Source organism: Amblyraja radiata, chromosome 3, assembly GCF_010909765.2.
Source record: "Amblyraja radiata isolate CabotCenter1 chromosome 3, sAmbRad1.1.pri, whole genome shotgun sequence".
Classification (NCBI taxonomy): domain Eukaryota; kingdom Metazoa; phylum Chordata; class Chondrichthyes; order Rajiformes; family Rajidae; genus Amblyraja; species Amblyraja radiata.
Window position 1 is genome coordinate 107,931,111 of NC_045958.1, and position 15,940 is coordinate 107,947,050.

Here is a 15,940-nt window from a genome sequence, read left to right on the forward strand (position 1 = left end):
CCTTCCCCGCTGTTTCTCTCCTCGCCCCCCCCTCCTTCCCGCCAAAACAAACCGCTGTCAGACTTCACCATCACAGAAAACATGGGGGTGCGGGAAACACATCCGAAGCCACCGGGACAATTAAAGCAAATGCGCACTCCTAATATTAAATATGAGCATATCTGAAATAAAATTTGAAAGCCATTTCCTAAAATGAAATCCTTAAAGTGATATTCATCCACTGATGAATGTGTGGTATTTACTGTCTACCCCCATGACGGAACAAACCATTGGCAAAGGAGCCGCCGGCGCCCCCTGTGTCCAAGAGGAGCAGCGCATCCGGGGTGTTTATATCAAAGATCCTTTTACGGAGCAAGATGCTCCACTCTGACGTAAACCAACGCACTGAGGTATAGTACGTAACGTGAAGGCCGCCATTTGTTAATGCAAAACGCGACTTCCGGTATGCCTCCCGCTGTGCCCCAAAGTTCCTACAGCGGAGCTCCTCTAGTATCTTTGCTCCGCTCTATCAACTTTGGTGTAATCAGTGTTGTAGGGAACAGTGTTTGATACAGCTCATCTATCACATCACATATTTTAGTTAATTTGATTGTAAATGTTTTCCCCCTGTTCCCCCATTTCCCTCCCATCTTGCAATGTATTGTGCAGTTTCTCTTGTATAGGGGGGTTGCACGCAAGGTCACTGGGTCATAGGGCTCGACGCACGGAGCCGCTAAATCCATCTGGAGGACATCCGTCACCTCCGGTATATGTTATTAATGCAAGAAACGCGTACTTTCCTACCTGTTAAAAACCGCCAAAATTTTGAATTTTTGCGCTGTAAAAAATTGTGGAAGGACATGACCCAACTTTAGAATTCCAAATGTGAAGCGAAATGAAGGTAAAGAGAAGCGAGAACTGAAGGGACAACAGCAGCTAAAGTGTTTGGTAAACATTGGCCGTGCAGATATCGGAATTGAAAATATTGGGAATTATCGTGTTTGCTCACTGCATTTCATTAACAGTAAGGCATTATTTGTGTTTTTCTTGATTCCTTTGGTATCTAAAAATTGTCAGAAGTGATAAATCTGGCTGTAAATTTTTCTTCAGAGGCGTTTTCATTTTGTATGTAAAAACCCACTTGGGAACCATGGGCGATTTAAAACAATTACAGCCAGATTTATCACTTCTGAAACTTTTTAGATGCCAAAGGAATCAAGAAAAAACACCTTAGTTGATGAAATGCAGTGAGCAAACGGCCAATGTTCGCCAAGCACTCGGGCTGTTGTTGTCCCTTCAGCTCCCGCTTCGCTCTACCGTCATTTCTCCTCACTTTTGGAATTCTGAAGTAGGCTAAATGTCTCACACGCTTATCCCGATTTCCATAATTATTTACAGCGCAAACATTGACAATTTCAGCGAGTTTTAACGGGCTCGCTACGCTGGAAACAATTGTAAGTGCCTACCTGCAGTTCATCGCGTGTAATCCATTTGGAGTAGCGTAGCAACAGTACGGGTCATGGGTCGTGACCCGACTGCCGTGAAACCTCCCTATTGCTTTAACACACACTGTGCACAAAATTAAATTTAACATATATATATATTTATATGAATGTGTGTTTGCGTGTGCCTGTGTGTGGGAGGCAAGTTGGAGATAAATAAATTTCCTTCTCATAGATCAGAAGCAACTTTGATTTAAAGCATCACCACCACTCTCTATTTTATTTGTCAGATGATGTACATTAAACCATTAAGGCAATTGTATATATAATCATATACATATAAATATATATATAAATATATTTATATATTTACAAAGCTGCACACAAAAATATGACATATGGGGTCAAATTTCAAATTCCTTTACAAGCAGTTTATTGGGTTCATGACTGACATAGTATCAACAACAAATGTAGAAAAGATAGCACATTGATGACAAGTTTCCAAAAATGGCATCAGAATACACAAAATCATTTTGTGTAATGGTTGTCGCGTGGTGTCCACCAGTGACCTGGTTGGCACAGTGTTCATCTATTTCCCCTTGAGATAAGGCCTTTTTGAGCACCTCAGTCCCTCTAGTGAAGTTACTACCACCATGATGTTTGGCAGGGAGTTCCACTTGCCCATGCTGACCAAGATGCCCCATTTACCCGTTTACCCAATACCCCTCCAAATCTTTCCCATCCATGTACGTGCCCAAATGATTTTTAAATGTTGTTATAGCACCTGCCCTGACCACCTCCTCTGGCAGTTCGTTCTATATACCCACCACCCTCTGAATAAAAACATTGCCCCTAAGGTTCCTATTAAATCTTTCTCCTTAAACCTATGCTCCCTAATTCTCAATTCCCCTACCCTGGGTAAAAGAACCTTTGCATCTGCTTCTTGCTTTAATACACCTTTATAAGACCACCTCTCAATCTAATTGTGCTCCAAGGAATAAATTCCTAGATTGTCCAATCTATAGCTCAGCTCTCAAGTCCTGGCAACATCCTCGTAAATCTTCTCTTCACTCTTTCCAGCTAAATGGCATCTTTCCTAAGACTGGGTGATCAAAATTAAACCCAAAGTATGGCCACATCAATGTTCTGTACAACTAGAATGTAATGATCTAACTTCTATACTAATTTGTCTTATTGATGAAGGACAACATGCCAAAAGCCTTCTTCACTACCCTCTCTGCCTGCGACACTACTTTCAGGGAACTATGTGCGTACTCCTGGCTCATAAGACATAGGAGCAGAATTGGGCCATTCAACCATTGCTGATCTATTTTTCCCTCTGGTTGACAACACCGTTAAGGCCTTACCATTCACTGTGAAGGTCCTGCCCAAGTTTAACTTCCCAAAATGCAACACTTCACTTTTATCTGAATTAAATTCTATGAAGTTTAATTCATAATGTTTAATTTAGGAACCATGAAGGAACAGCAACAAATTTCCTAATCAGGATGGGTGTTTACTGTAGGTGCATTCTTTCTCGTTCCCCTGCTGCCCTTATTCCATGCTGGGAGACGTCATAGGTTTGCGAGGTTCTGTCAAATGGGCCAGGAGGGTGGATTTTGTAGATGGTACACAGCTGCCACTGTGTGTCAGTAGTGGAAGGAATTAATGTTGAGGAAATGGTTAATTGGGTGCCCAAGAAGTCAGTTACATTGCCTTTGCTGGTGTCAAGAGTTTTGATGTTCCTGAACCTGCACCGTTGCAAATCAGCAGTTCTTTACCTTCATGACTTATTCGTTGTAGATTGAGCCAAGCTTTTAGTGTCACCCGCCACAATATGCCCAACCTCTGACCAGCTTGCAGTCAAGATATTAAATTGGCTGATCCAGTTGAGCTTCTGGTTAACAGTGACCCTTGGGATGTTTATAGTCAAGGGCAGGGGTTTAGACTTTATCTTGTTGAGATAATCATGGTTGGAACTTTTTCTAGCATTTATTGGACACCACCTCTCAGTCTATCTAGGTCTTGCAATCTAATTCAAGACGGGCTGCTTCATTGGATGAAGAGGTGCAAATGGAATGTAAAATGATAGCGAACACCATCATATGAAGGACCATCATATATCGGGACAGCACCGTGTTGCAGCGGTAGAGTTGCTGCCTTACAGCGCCAGAAACCAGGGTTTGATCCTGAATCACGATGCTGTCTGTACGGAGTTTGTACGTTCTCCCCATGACAGCATGGGCTATCTCTATGTGGTCCAGTTTCCTCCCACACTCTAAAGGCATACAGATTTGCAAGTTAATTGGCTTTTGTAATTTGTAAATTGTCTCGTCAATAGACAATAGGTGCAGGAGTAGGCCATTCGGCCCTTCGAGCCAGCACCACCATTCAATGTGATTATGGCTGATCATCCCCAATCAGTACCCCGTTCCTGCCTTCTCCCCATATCCCCTGACTCCGCTATTTTTAAGAGCCCTATCTAGCTCTCTCTTGAAAGCATCCAGAGAACCGGCCTCCACCGCCCTCTGAGGCAGAGAATTCCACAGACTCACCACTCTCTGTGAGAAAAAGTGTTTCCTCGTCTCCGTTCTAAATGGCTTACTCCTTATTCTTAAACTGTGGCCCCTGGTTCTGGACTCCCCCAACATCGGGAACATGTTTCCTGCCTCTAGTGTGTCCAAGCCTTTAACAATCTTATATGTTTCACTGAGATGCCCTCTCATCCTTCTAAACTCCAGAGTGTACAAGCCCAGCTGCTCCATCCTCTCAGCATATGACAGTCCCGCCATCCCGGGAATTAACCTTGGACATAATATATTGACACAGTTAAAAGAGAGCGGGTTCGCCGAGGAAAAGGGGAGCCACAAAATGACATTCTGGCTGTTACTGTCAATAGTTAAATCTCAACATGACAATCTTACACGAAAGGAACAAGAAGTAAAAAATCTAAAAGACAAAATTGATAAATTAAAAGAGCACCCACTGACTCTATCAGAAGCAGTGGAGACGTCCAGAAGTGGATGTGGATGGATGACCGAGCAGAGGTGGATGACCGAGTCGGTGGACACTGCTTGTGAGTTGGCCAGACTCCAGCAAGCTGCGGCGGCGAAGCGCGTGGACTGGCAAGTTGACCCAATTAAAGTCCGTTCACTAATGATAAGGGGGGTGGACGGTGTCCACCTACTACTATCTGCCTCATTGGTGACCCCCGGACTATCTTTCATCTGACTTTACTGGCTTTGCCTTGCACTAAACGATATTCCCATATCCCTTACACACTGTAAATGGCTCGATTGTAATCATGTACTGTCTTTACTCTGACTGGCTAGCGCGCAAAAAAAGCTTTTCACTGTACCGAGGTACATGTGGCAATAAACTAAACTGAACTATTTTGTGTTCTCATTATGCAATGCACTCGACAATGGAATATGCTGCATGTTCCCAAATGAGGGAAAGAAAGTCCAGGGTTAGTGATCCTCATTTGCACCAACCTTCACTTAGCGATTGCATGATTGCCAAAGTTCAGAATATGCCATCTAGGCCGCCAGCTGTACATGATTAAAACTGGTTGTGAAGACTAATTTAGTGTGCGACAAAATATAGAAACAAGGAAGCGCAGATGCTGGTTTACCAAGGAAAGATACAAAATGCTGGAGTAACTCAGTAGGTTAGCCAGAATCCCTGGAGAACATGGACTGGTGAAATGCCTGAAGAAGGGTCCCAATCGGAACGTCACCTATCCATGTTCTCCAGAGATGCTGCCTGACCCGCTGAGTTACTCCAGCACTCTGTGAAACATCACCTGTCCATGTTCTCCACAGATGCTGCCTGACCTGCTGAGTTACTCCAGCACTCTGTGAAATGTCACCTATCCATGTTCTCCAGAGATGCTGCCTGACCCGCTGAGTTACTCCAGCACTCTGTGAAATGTCACCTATCCATGTTCTCCAGAGATGCTGCCTGACCCGCCGAGTTACTCCAGCACTCTGTGAAACGTCACCTATCCATGTTCTCCAGTGATGCTGCCTGACCCGCTGAGTTACTCCAGCACTCTGTGAAACATCACTTATCCATGTTCTCCAGAGATACTGCTTGATCCGCTGAGTTACTCCAGCACTCTGTGTCTTTCCTTAGTGTGCAGCAAGTTAGGTCAAACAGCATTTTACATACGGTGACAGCATCCATACAGCAAGTCAGCTTTGGATGAGCGACGAGTGGTGTTTCGAGCAGTAATGTACAAAAATACAGAAAACGTACCTTTTATTTTAATTTTACTGACAATTTTGCAAAGTCCTCTTTTGGTTTTGTATACAAAAACATCTACAATGGCAAGCCTTTTAAACATAATCAAATATCAAACCTCGGGGAGATATAAATTAAATATGTAATCTTGTTAAAGCTTTCAGTATTAATTTTCATTTCATTTTGAGACATTTGTGCAACAGTTGCAGCAGACATAGATATAAAAAGAATGTTATTCAATAGTGCATTTTGTGACAACTGTACATCCTTACATCTAAGTGCAACTTAAGTTGTGCTCCCGTTTCATTTCAAGTTTGCTCTGCCATGCCCCCATGAGAGAGATGAGATCTTCAAATATAAGGCTTTTTTTGGAAATCAACAAATATACTTCAAGTGATATGCTGTGATATTTTTTTTTGGCTCATAAGGCTTGTTGTACAAAATAGGAATATATTTATGTATATATATTCTGATAGATCATTGCAAAGCATCAGTTATTATTATCAAATGAACAAGACATTAATTAGTTTTGCTTTGAAAATGTGCACTGATTTATACAGCATTTTCTGCATAAAGTTCAGCAATTTGTTTATGAAAGAATTTTCTCATTTCCAATCTCTTTGTCTTGAATGTTGGGGTCAGAAGGCCATTTTGAACAGTCAGCATCTCGGGATAGAGATGAATGTCCTTCACCTGTTCAAATAGAAATGAGCACATTATTAAAAATATTGGGTCATTTTGACAATTTAATTTTAGTATAAATTTGTGATGTAAATTGTGCTAAGGATACAAATAGCAGCAAAAATATGGAAATTAAAACTTCAATTAGTCGAATTCAATTCACAAATATTTGCTCTCATGCCTTGGGCTCACCATTTATGTCATCTGTTTCACGATACAATCCCAATCTCCAAATTATCGGCAGAGGTACATGTACATTGAGGGGCAGCACAGTGGCAGAACACAACTTGGTTTGGGAACAGCTCCATCCAAGACCGCAAAAAATGGCTGCGAATTGTGGACGCAGCCCAGACCATCACACAAACCAACCTCCCTTCCATTGACTCCTTTTATATCTCACGCTGCCTCAGCAAGGCCAGCAGCATAATCAAGGACGAGTCGCACCCTGGACACTCCCTCTTCTCCCCTCTCCAATCAGGCAAGAGGTACAGAAGTGTGAAAACGCACACCTCCAGATTTAGCCACAGTTGCTTCCCAGCTGTTATCAGGTAACTGAATTATCCTACCACAACCAGAGAGCAGTGCTGAACTACTATCTACCTCATTGGTGACCCTCGGACTATCCTTGATCGGACAATGTTGGCTTTACTACCTTGCACTAAACGTTATTCCCTTATCATGTATCTGTACACTGTGGACGGCTCGATTGTAATCATGTATTGTCTTTCTGCTGACTGGGTAGCACGCAACAAAAGCTTTTCACTGTGCCTCAGTAGATGTGACAATAAACTAAACTGAACTGAATTGCTGATCTACAGCGCCAAAGCCCCTGGTTCCAACCTGACTATGGATGCTGTCTGCACGGAGTTTGTACGTTCTCGCCATGACTGCGCGGGTTTTCCCCGGGTACTCTGGTTTCATCCCATTCTCCAAAGATGTACAGGTATGTAGGTTAATTGGCTTCTGTAATATACCAGTAACTTTTTCAGCTCGCCTAGGCTCTCCGGTCGCGGTGGGGGCCTAGACACTATGTTTAAGAAGCATTTCAACTGCCGCCTTCTGAACGCTGATCACTTCTCCAGTTTTGAACATCAACTAATCTGTCCACTTTTAATTGTATCGCCCACCAAAAACGCATAAGGACTTTATCTCACAATTTGGTGATCTTATCGCTAGCTTGTTGCCCAAATTTGACCGGGTCCTGATTCTTGGTGACTTTAACATTTATGTCTGCTGTCCCACAAAGCCTCTTGTGAGTGAATTTATGAACCTGGTTGAGTCCTTCAATCTGACTCTACTCACCACTGGACCCACGCACAAGCTTGGCCATACACTCGACCTAGGGCTTTTGTCTGGTCTCCCACTTTGTAATACAGAAATTATTGATGCCTGTCTGTCTGAACATAGTGCAATTCTATTCGATGCATCTCTGCCTTTCTCTCCCTCAAAATCCCATCTCCCTGCTCGCTACTCCCGCTACGTAAACTATTCGACTGCCAGTAAGTTCTCTGAGGCTCTCCTAGCCGCCCCCGACATCTGCACTATTGAGGCGTCTCCCCTCCATCTCAGCACCGACGACCTCATTTCTTTATTCAATACTACATGCTCTTCCATTCTGGATTCTGTTGCACCTCTTAAAATGAAAAAGCCTAAGCCTAAAGGCGAGCCGTGGCTCAATGACACCACCAGAGCCCTAAGAAGAGAATGCAGAAAATCAGAACGGAAGTACAAATCTGATAAGCTTGAAATTTCATTTGAACTCCTGAAAAACAATAATAATAATAATAATAATGGATGGGATTTATATAGCGCCTTTCTAATACTCAAGGCGCTCTTCACAAATACCAGGAAACAGTATAATCTGCAAGAACAAAATACTTTTCCACCCTTATATCCCAAAACGCTCATAACTCCAAGGTCCTTTTTAGTACCATCACCTCCATTATATGTCCTGCCCCCAGCACCAGCTTAACTGGGTCCCCTGCTAAGTGCGAGGAATTTACTACATTTTTCACCAGCAAAGTTAATAACATCAGATCAAATATTTCCCCTCCCATCCGTGACCTGGCTGTCTCATTGGTCTGTTCTTCAAAATTAGGCTGTTTCCATCCCGTTACTCTACCCTCCCTTGTAAAACTGGTCATCACCATGAAACCTACTACCTGCCCCCTCGACATTGTCCACTCTGCCCTTGTCATTACAATAGCCGGTCCCAGCATTCTCGCCATCTTCAACAGTTCTCTGGCCACTGGCACTGTACCTACCTGCTTCAAGCATGCGGTGGTCCAGCCCCTCCTGAAAAAAACCTAACCTTGACCCCACCTTGTCAAGCAACCACAGACCTATTTCAAAACTGCCTTTCCTTTCAAAAGTCCTTGGAAAGGTAATTTTAAGTCAACTTATGCCTTACCTTCACCAAAATACTCTCTTGGAAACTGTCCAATCAGGTTTCAGGGCCCACCACAGCACAGAGTCTGCCTTGTTGAAGGTAAATAATGACCAACTGCTCACCGTTGACTCTGGCAACTGTGCAATCATGCTCCTTCTCGACCTCAGTGCAGCATTTGATACTGTCGACCACACCATCCTAATTGACCGTCTCCGGTACGGCACTGCCCCTGTGTTGGATGGCCCAGATCATCCTCCAGCTAAACAAGAGTAAGTCTGAGGTCATCCTTCTCGGCCCCTCGGACTCAATCAAAATGATAGCAGGCAGCCTTGGAAGCCTTACCCCACTACTCAAACCGAATAAATTTCAAGATCCTTCTTTATGTCTACAAAGCCCTTAACGGGCTTGCCCCCACCTACATCAACAATCTGCTTACCCACCACACCGCCTCCAGGTCCCTCAGATCGGCCGACTTGGAGTTACTGAACATCCCGCGGTCTAGGCATAAGCTCAGGGGCGACCGCGCCTTTGCGGTTGCAGCTCCTCGACTGTGAAACAGCATCCCTCTTCCCATCAGAACTGCCCCCTCCATTGACTCCTTTAAGTTGAGACTTAAAACTCATCTTTACTCTCAAGCCTTTCTTGACGTCCTCTGAGGGAGGGCTATATGTATGTATTTATGTATGTACTTAATCTATGTTGTATAACGTTAGTACCTCTACCAATGTAAAGCACTTTGGCCAAAGAGAGTTGTTTTTTAAATGTGCTATAGAAATAAAAGTGACTTGACTTGACTTGTGTGTAAATTGTCCCTAGTGTGTAGGATAGTGCTAGATACAGGGATCGCTGGTCATCACGGACTCGCTGGGCCAGGGGCCTGTTTCCGCTCTGTATCGCTAATCTATACAAAACTGCAACAGAAGGGCGCAGTTTCCTGACGGTTGAATCGTAGCTGAAACCATCTGTACTGTGATCTTACTCTGGCTACTCAAATTATAAAATATTTGGAGTTGTATTTTGAAATGTTTTACTTTATATCATTTTCAAAATCTTTTCTGTCACAATTGGGAATGTTCTGCTGTTGAACGATGTTTTGCTGCTACTTTGTGCGTTTAAATCACTCATTTCCCAGCAGAGACGGACCAAGACAATACAGCGCCGGAGACCGGGGTCGATCCTGACTACGGGTGCCGTCTGTACGGAATTTGTACATTCTCCCCGTGGGTTTTCTCCGAGATCTTAGCTTTCCTCCCACGCTCCAAGACAGGGTTGTAGGTAGGCTTGGTTTATGACTTTCCTACGCTGGAAAAAAATTTGCTTAGTAAATATAAAAATTATCGCCAGTGGGTGTAGGATAGTGTTAATGTGCAGGGATCACTGGTCGGCGCGGACCCGGTGGACCAGGGGCCTGTTTCTGCTCTGTATCTCTAATCAAAACAAAACTAAGCATTCTGCAACACAAATGACTGCTGAGACGCATGTTTTTCAAGCATCTGCAATAAATGTCACATCTTTTTTTTTTAAAAGACAGAAGACTCCACAGTCTGCTCAACTACTATTCACTTCTTCAGGCCTGCTGTCTAACCATTGCTGTAGTTTAGAATAACACCAATGCCCTCTGGACATTGTTTACTGAGATAATTTACTCAGTCTGTTCCAAAACATTTCCCCTTCCCCCCCAAAGTCTATTCATGTTGGTACTCCTCTTTCTGCCCTGGAATTTAGCTCCTTCTCACCAGGGAATGGGGTCAAGGAAAGAGCGTCCACCAATCTTTCCACCATTACACATTAGAAACATAGGAAGCGCAAGATGCCATTGTATGCAGATGCCAAGGAGTGTGTTCAGCTGCTGTGACTGAACAATTTTTAATCTTGTCATGTGGAGACCAGGGAATAATGTTCTAACCATAAGTTTAAGTTGACACTCCTACATTTCTGTTCAGTTAATTCTGACATTTTACATCCTTCCTTCCACCGCAAACCATCATTCCCAACTGTGGCCCCTGGTTCTGGACCCCCCCAACGTTGGGAACATGTTTCCCTCCTCTAGCGTGTCCAATCCCTTAATAATCGTATTTGTTTCAATAAGATGCCCTCTCATCCTTCAAGTGAGTTTATTGTCATGTGTCCCTGATAGAACAATGAAATTCTTGCTTTGCTTCAGCACATAGTAGGCATTTACTACAAAACAGATTAGTGTGTCCATATACCATTGTATAAATATATACACACATGAATAAATAAACTGATAAAGTGCAAATAACAGATAATGGGTTATTAAAGATCAGAGGTTTGTCCAAGCCAGGTTAAATAGCCTGATGGCTGTGGGGAAGTAGCTATTCCTGAACCTGGTTGTTGCAGTCTTCAAGCTCCTGTACCTTCTACCTGAAGGTAGCAGGGAGATGAGTGTGTGGCCAGGATGGTGTGGGTCTTTGATGATACTGCCAGCCTTTTTAAGGCAGCGACTGTGATAAATCCCCTCGATGGAAGGAAGGTCAGAGCCGATGATGGACTGGGCAGTATTTATTACTTTTTGTAGTCTTTTCCTCTCCAGGGCGCTCAAATTGCCGTACCAAGCCACGATGCAACCGGTCAGCATGCTCTCTACTGTGCACCTGTAGAAGTTAGAGAGAGTCCTCCTTGACAAACCGACTCTCCGTAATCTTTCCAGGAAGTAGAGGCGCTGATGTGCTTTCTTGATAATTGCATTAGTGTTCTCGGACCAGGATTGTCCAGAGTGTACAAGCCCAGCCGCTCCATTCCAGCAACATATGACAATCCAGCCATCCTGGGTATTAACCTTGTGAACTGACGCTGCACAATTAGCCTTGTGAACCTACCTACGCTGCACAAGGTGTAGGGGAAGCCTGAGGAACAAGCCTTTCACTCAGAGACTGCTGGGGAAAGTGGCAGAGGCGGGGCAAAGATATTTGGACAGCTTTATGGATGGGAAAGGCGTGGAAGGACATGAACTAAGTGTAGGCACATTTGATCTGCATGGACAAGTTGGGCTTGTTTTCCATCCTGTATAACACTATAATATTTTGACTATGATTCATCAGAAAGTGGCTCCTTAAAGCAACAAAAAAGGAAATTATGGATAAAAGCATGGCATGCCCAATGAAACAATCACATGCTTACTTGTTCAAATGTTTTCAGCCCAGCTTCTTTCCCAACTTTTAGCATATTTGCTAAAATAGCATCCTTTAAAGCCTAGATAGAAAATAAAAGAGCAAATTAATAAACAGAAAAATTCAAAAGGCAAGAGGGAAAAATAAATCAGTCATGTTTGAACAGTGCAGTAGCTTTGATGGGCTGGAGGGGGTGGGAGATTGCAACCTTCATGTGGTCTGCCCTATTTCAACGAATGCAATCAACCTGGCGTGCACAATCAAATAGAACAAGTTGTCCTACAACTTTAAGCTGCGCATGCCATACGCAACAAGAAGAAGATGGGCTAGACTCTGCTTCTATGTCTTATGGTCTTATGGTACAACTAAACCTACAGCTTGGCTCAATGATTCATAAATTTCCATGTGCACACCACCCAGGCTGATTCTTCAACGCTAGACATGAGGCGCCGGAGTAACTCAGCGGGTCAGGCAGCATCTCTGGAGAAAAATATCAGATTTCTCCACAGGTATACTGCCTGACCTGCTGGGTTACAGCAGCACTTTGTGTCCATCTTCAGTATAAAGCAGCATCTGCAGCTCCTTTCTATACATATATGATCCTTTGGGGCTGCATGTTTGGAGGTGGCACCTTTCAAACACCATTAAGAATGGGTTTGAAAGCTTATTGATAACATTATTTGGGAGCGTCATAGAGGACCACTGATGCCCTGATCGACATTTACGTCATATCCACCACCACCAAAACATACTTCGCTTGGGCAGTTTACATCCCAGCGGTATGAACATTGACCTCCAATTTCAGATAGTCCCTGCTTTCCCCTCCCCTTCCCAGCTCTCCCTCAGCCCACCGTCTCCACATCTTCCTTTCTTCTTCCCGCCCCCCACCCTCACATCAGTCTGAAGAAGGGTCTCGACCTGAAACTTTGCCTATTTCCTTTGCTCCATAGACGCTGCCTCACCCGCTGAGTTTCTCCAGCATTTTTGTCTACTACCAAAACATATTTGTTTATCATATTGTTTAAAAAGGAACTGCAGATGCTGGAAAAGTCGAAAGTAGACAAAAAATGCTGGAGAAACTCAGCGGGTGAGGCAGCATCTATGGAGAGAAGGAATAGGCGAAGCTTCGGGTCGAAACCTTTCTGAGAGTCTCGACCCGAAACGTCGCCTATTCCTTCTCTCCGTAGATGCTGCCTCACCCGCTGAGTTTCTCCAGCATTTTTTTGTCTACTTTCATTTATCATATCACCTGTTTCTGGGCTCTTACTATGTGCAAAGTAGCAAAACCAACAGCATTCCCATCATGATAAAGCATTGAGATGCGATGGGATAGCTTGGGTTAACAATGCAACACACCCCCATCTACCATTACCATTCCATCATTTTCTGAACAGTGAATCAACAGAAGTGAATAATTGTAACATGAACTGCTTTTTCAAATAGCTGCTATCATTTCATATGAACGGGAATGATAATAGTTGCATGCAGTTTTTTGCATTTCAATGAACTCAATGCCCAAACAGTTTATTTAGTTCACGAGACTTGCCTTGCTTTTACATAACTCTTCATATGATCCTTTGAGGTTCCTCTTGCTTGCCCACTCAGGTAACACTTCAGGATCAGGTACCACAATTCCTACTAGAAAGGCCTGCAATATAAGAATTGTACCTGTGAATTCCACGATTTCATCATTAGGCAATTAATAATACAACATGATGAGTTAGTTTGCCTAACTAACACTAGGTGTGTGTGTGGAGAGGATGTTTCCAGTAGTTGGAGAGTCTAAGACAAGAGGATACAGCCTCAGAATACAAGGACATACCTTTACAATGGAGATGAGAAGGAATTTCTTTGGCTAAAGAGTGGTGTATCTGTGGAATTCATTGCCGCAGATGGCTGTTTAGGCCAAGTCGTATGGTATTTTTAAAGCGGAGTTTGATACCTTCTTGAACAGTTAAGGGCTTGTCCCACTTGGCGATTTTTTTCGGCGACTGTCGGCATCACTGACTGACTTATCAGGTCACCGAAAAACTTGCGGCGTGACGACGTATCGACGCGTGGTGTTTCCGCAGACGTCGCAACATTTTTTATTGTCGCCGCTGGATTTTGAACTGTTCAAAATCTTTCGGCGACCCTGGTCAGTAAATGACGCCGGCAGTCGCCGGAAAAAAAATCAGCAAGTGGGACAGGCCCTTTTATGCCCCTGTCCCACTTAGGAAACCTGAACGGAAACCTCAGGAGACTTTGCGCCCCACCCAAGGTTTCCGTGCGGTTCCGAGGTTCCCGGAGGTTTTTGTCAGTCTCCCTACCTGCTTCCACTACCTGCAACCTCCGGCAACCACCTGCAACCTCCGAAAACCGCATGGAAACCTTGGGTGGGGCGCAAAGTCTCCAGAGGTTTCCGTTCAGGTTTCGTAAGTGGGACAGGGGCATAAGGGTGTCAAAAGTTATGGGAAAACGGCAGAAGAATGGGGTTAAGAGGGAAAAATAGATCAGCCATGATTGAACGACGGAGCAGACTCGATGGGCCGAATGGCCTAATTCTGCTCCTATGTCCTATGGTCTAATGTTATTGAGACATGGATATGCGTTTAAAGGGACGGGAAAGTTATGTAACTTCACTGGCCTCTGCAACAGATTAGAATTACCTGCAGACCATCACCATGTACGAACACCTGGGCAATTAGCTCACATCGCACATAGATGTTTTCAATTTTTTCCGGGGCAATGTATTCTCCTTGTGCCAGTTTGAATATGTGCTTCTTTCTATCGATTATCTTCAGAGTGCCATTCTATTATTTAAAAAAACAAAACACAACACGATTCAGCTATTTGTTTCTTTATTAGAGACAGATACGTAGTCGGAAAACGAATCAAACTGCAGGTGCAGGAACCTGAAACAGAAACAAATGATGGTTTTTAAGTTTAAAACGTTTAGCATTCTGCCCCGCTACGACCACCTCACCGGCACCCCTCACACAAGTCCTTGCAATCTGAGATCACACTGGGACAATGACTGCAGTATCAGAATGGGCCAACAGAGACGAGGTCCCAGACAGCCGAGAGTCACGTGATCAATGTAACGTCAATGGATCAATGAAATTGTCACTCGCATCAGTTTTCATCATCGGCGGTCACTCGAGACGAGAGTGACTGTCCGCGTGTGTGTCACTTTGTTTAACGTGGTGCACATAGTTTAAGAATAGTTTAAGCCATAGTTTAAGAATAAGTGGTAAGCCATTTAGAACGGAGATGAGGAAACACTTTTTCACAGAGAGTTGTGAGTGTGTGGAATTCTCTGCCTCAGAGGGCAGTGGAGGCTGGTTCTCTGAATGCTTTCAAGAGAGAGTTAGATAGAGCTCTTAGGGATAGCGGAGTTAAGGGATATGGAGAGAAGGCAGGAACGGGGTACTGATTGGGGATGATCAGTCATGATCACATTGAATGGTCGTGCTGGCTCGAAGGGCCGAATGGCCTACTCCTGCACCTGTTGTCTATTGTCAGACAGCCACCACACGGTTCTTGACAGATCTGCATCAGGATCCAGTGGCATGGAGTCCAAGACGACAGGAGACCGTTTTCTGCTGCAGCCTTCATCCGCCTTCCCAGCCGTTGTACCGCTCCACTAAAGTCAGCCATCGTCCTCCGCCTGTTCCACCGTTGAGGTCTTGGTTGGATTGCTCTTTGTCAGGGACCTGCCCCTCGACCTTACGGCCATGGGTGGCCCTACCAGGAGCATAGCTCCAGACGGCATCGCTCTCAGGATCTCAGGACCACACTAGCTTCTCCAGCACGACAAGGTGACAATCCACAGAGAAGCCTACAGTTTTAAAGGCCTGTAAACACATATAATATCTAATAATCAGAAATAGAATAATTGTATAACCATATTAGGTATTGTACAGCTTGTAAACATCCCCAAAACTTTAAAACAATGTGGGGTACCATAATAAAAATACATCCTTTCTTGAAATGAAGGCAAATTAAATAAGAGAAAAAAAATCATAATTGCGTTTTCTAATGTTTACAAGAATATGGTTAATTCTGGGTATTTCTGCTTTACAGAGTTTTAG

General features: G+C 43.9%; 1 protein-coding gene across 7 annotated transcripts in view; it reads right to left on the reverse strand.

Annotated features, from left to right (window-relative positions):
- Positions 1–5,667: 5,667 nt before the first annotated feature.
- The window catches only part of acsl1 (acyl-CoA synthetase long chain family member 1), a 148,385-nt gene continuing 138,112 nt past the window's right edge, over positions 5,668–15,940 (reverse strand). For 6 of the 7 annotated variants that reach the window (XM_033018549.1, XM_033018553.1, XM_033018550.1 and 3 more), the window contains exons 18-21: positions 14,516–14,659; positions 13,414–13,515; positions 11,878–11,949; positions 5,679–6,359 (exon numbers count right to left, since the gene is read on the reverse strand). In XM_033018549.1, coding sequence (XP_032874440.1) covers positions 6,219–6,359; positions 11,878–11,949; positions 13,414–13,515; positions 14,516–14,659 — 459 coding nt within the window. In that variant the 3' untranslated portion in view covers positions 5,679–6,218. Of the gene's footprint in view, positions 6,360–11,877; positions 11,950–13,413; positions 13,516–14,515; positions 14,660–15,940 lie in introns of all 7 variants that reach the window. The other variant, XM_033018555.1, reaches the window with a different exon arrangement.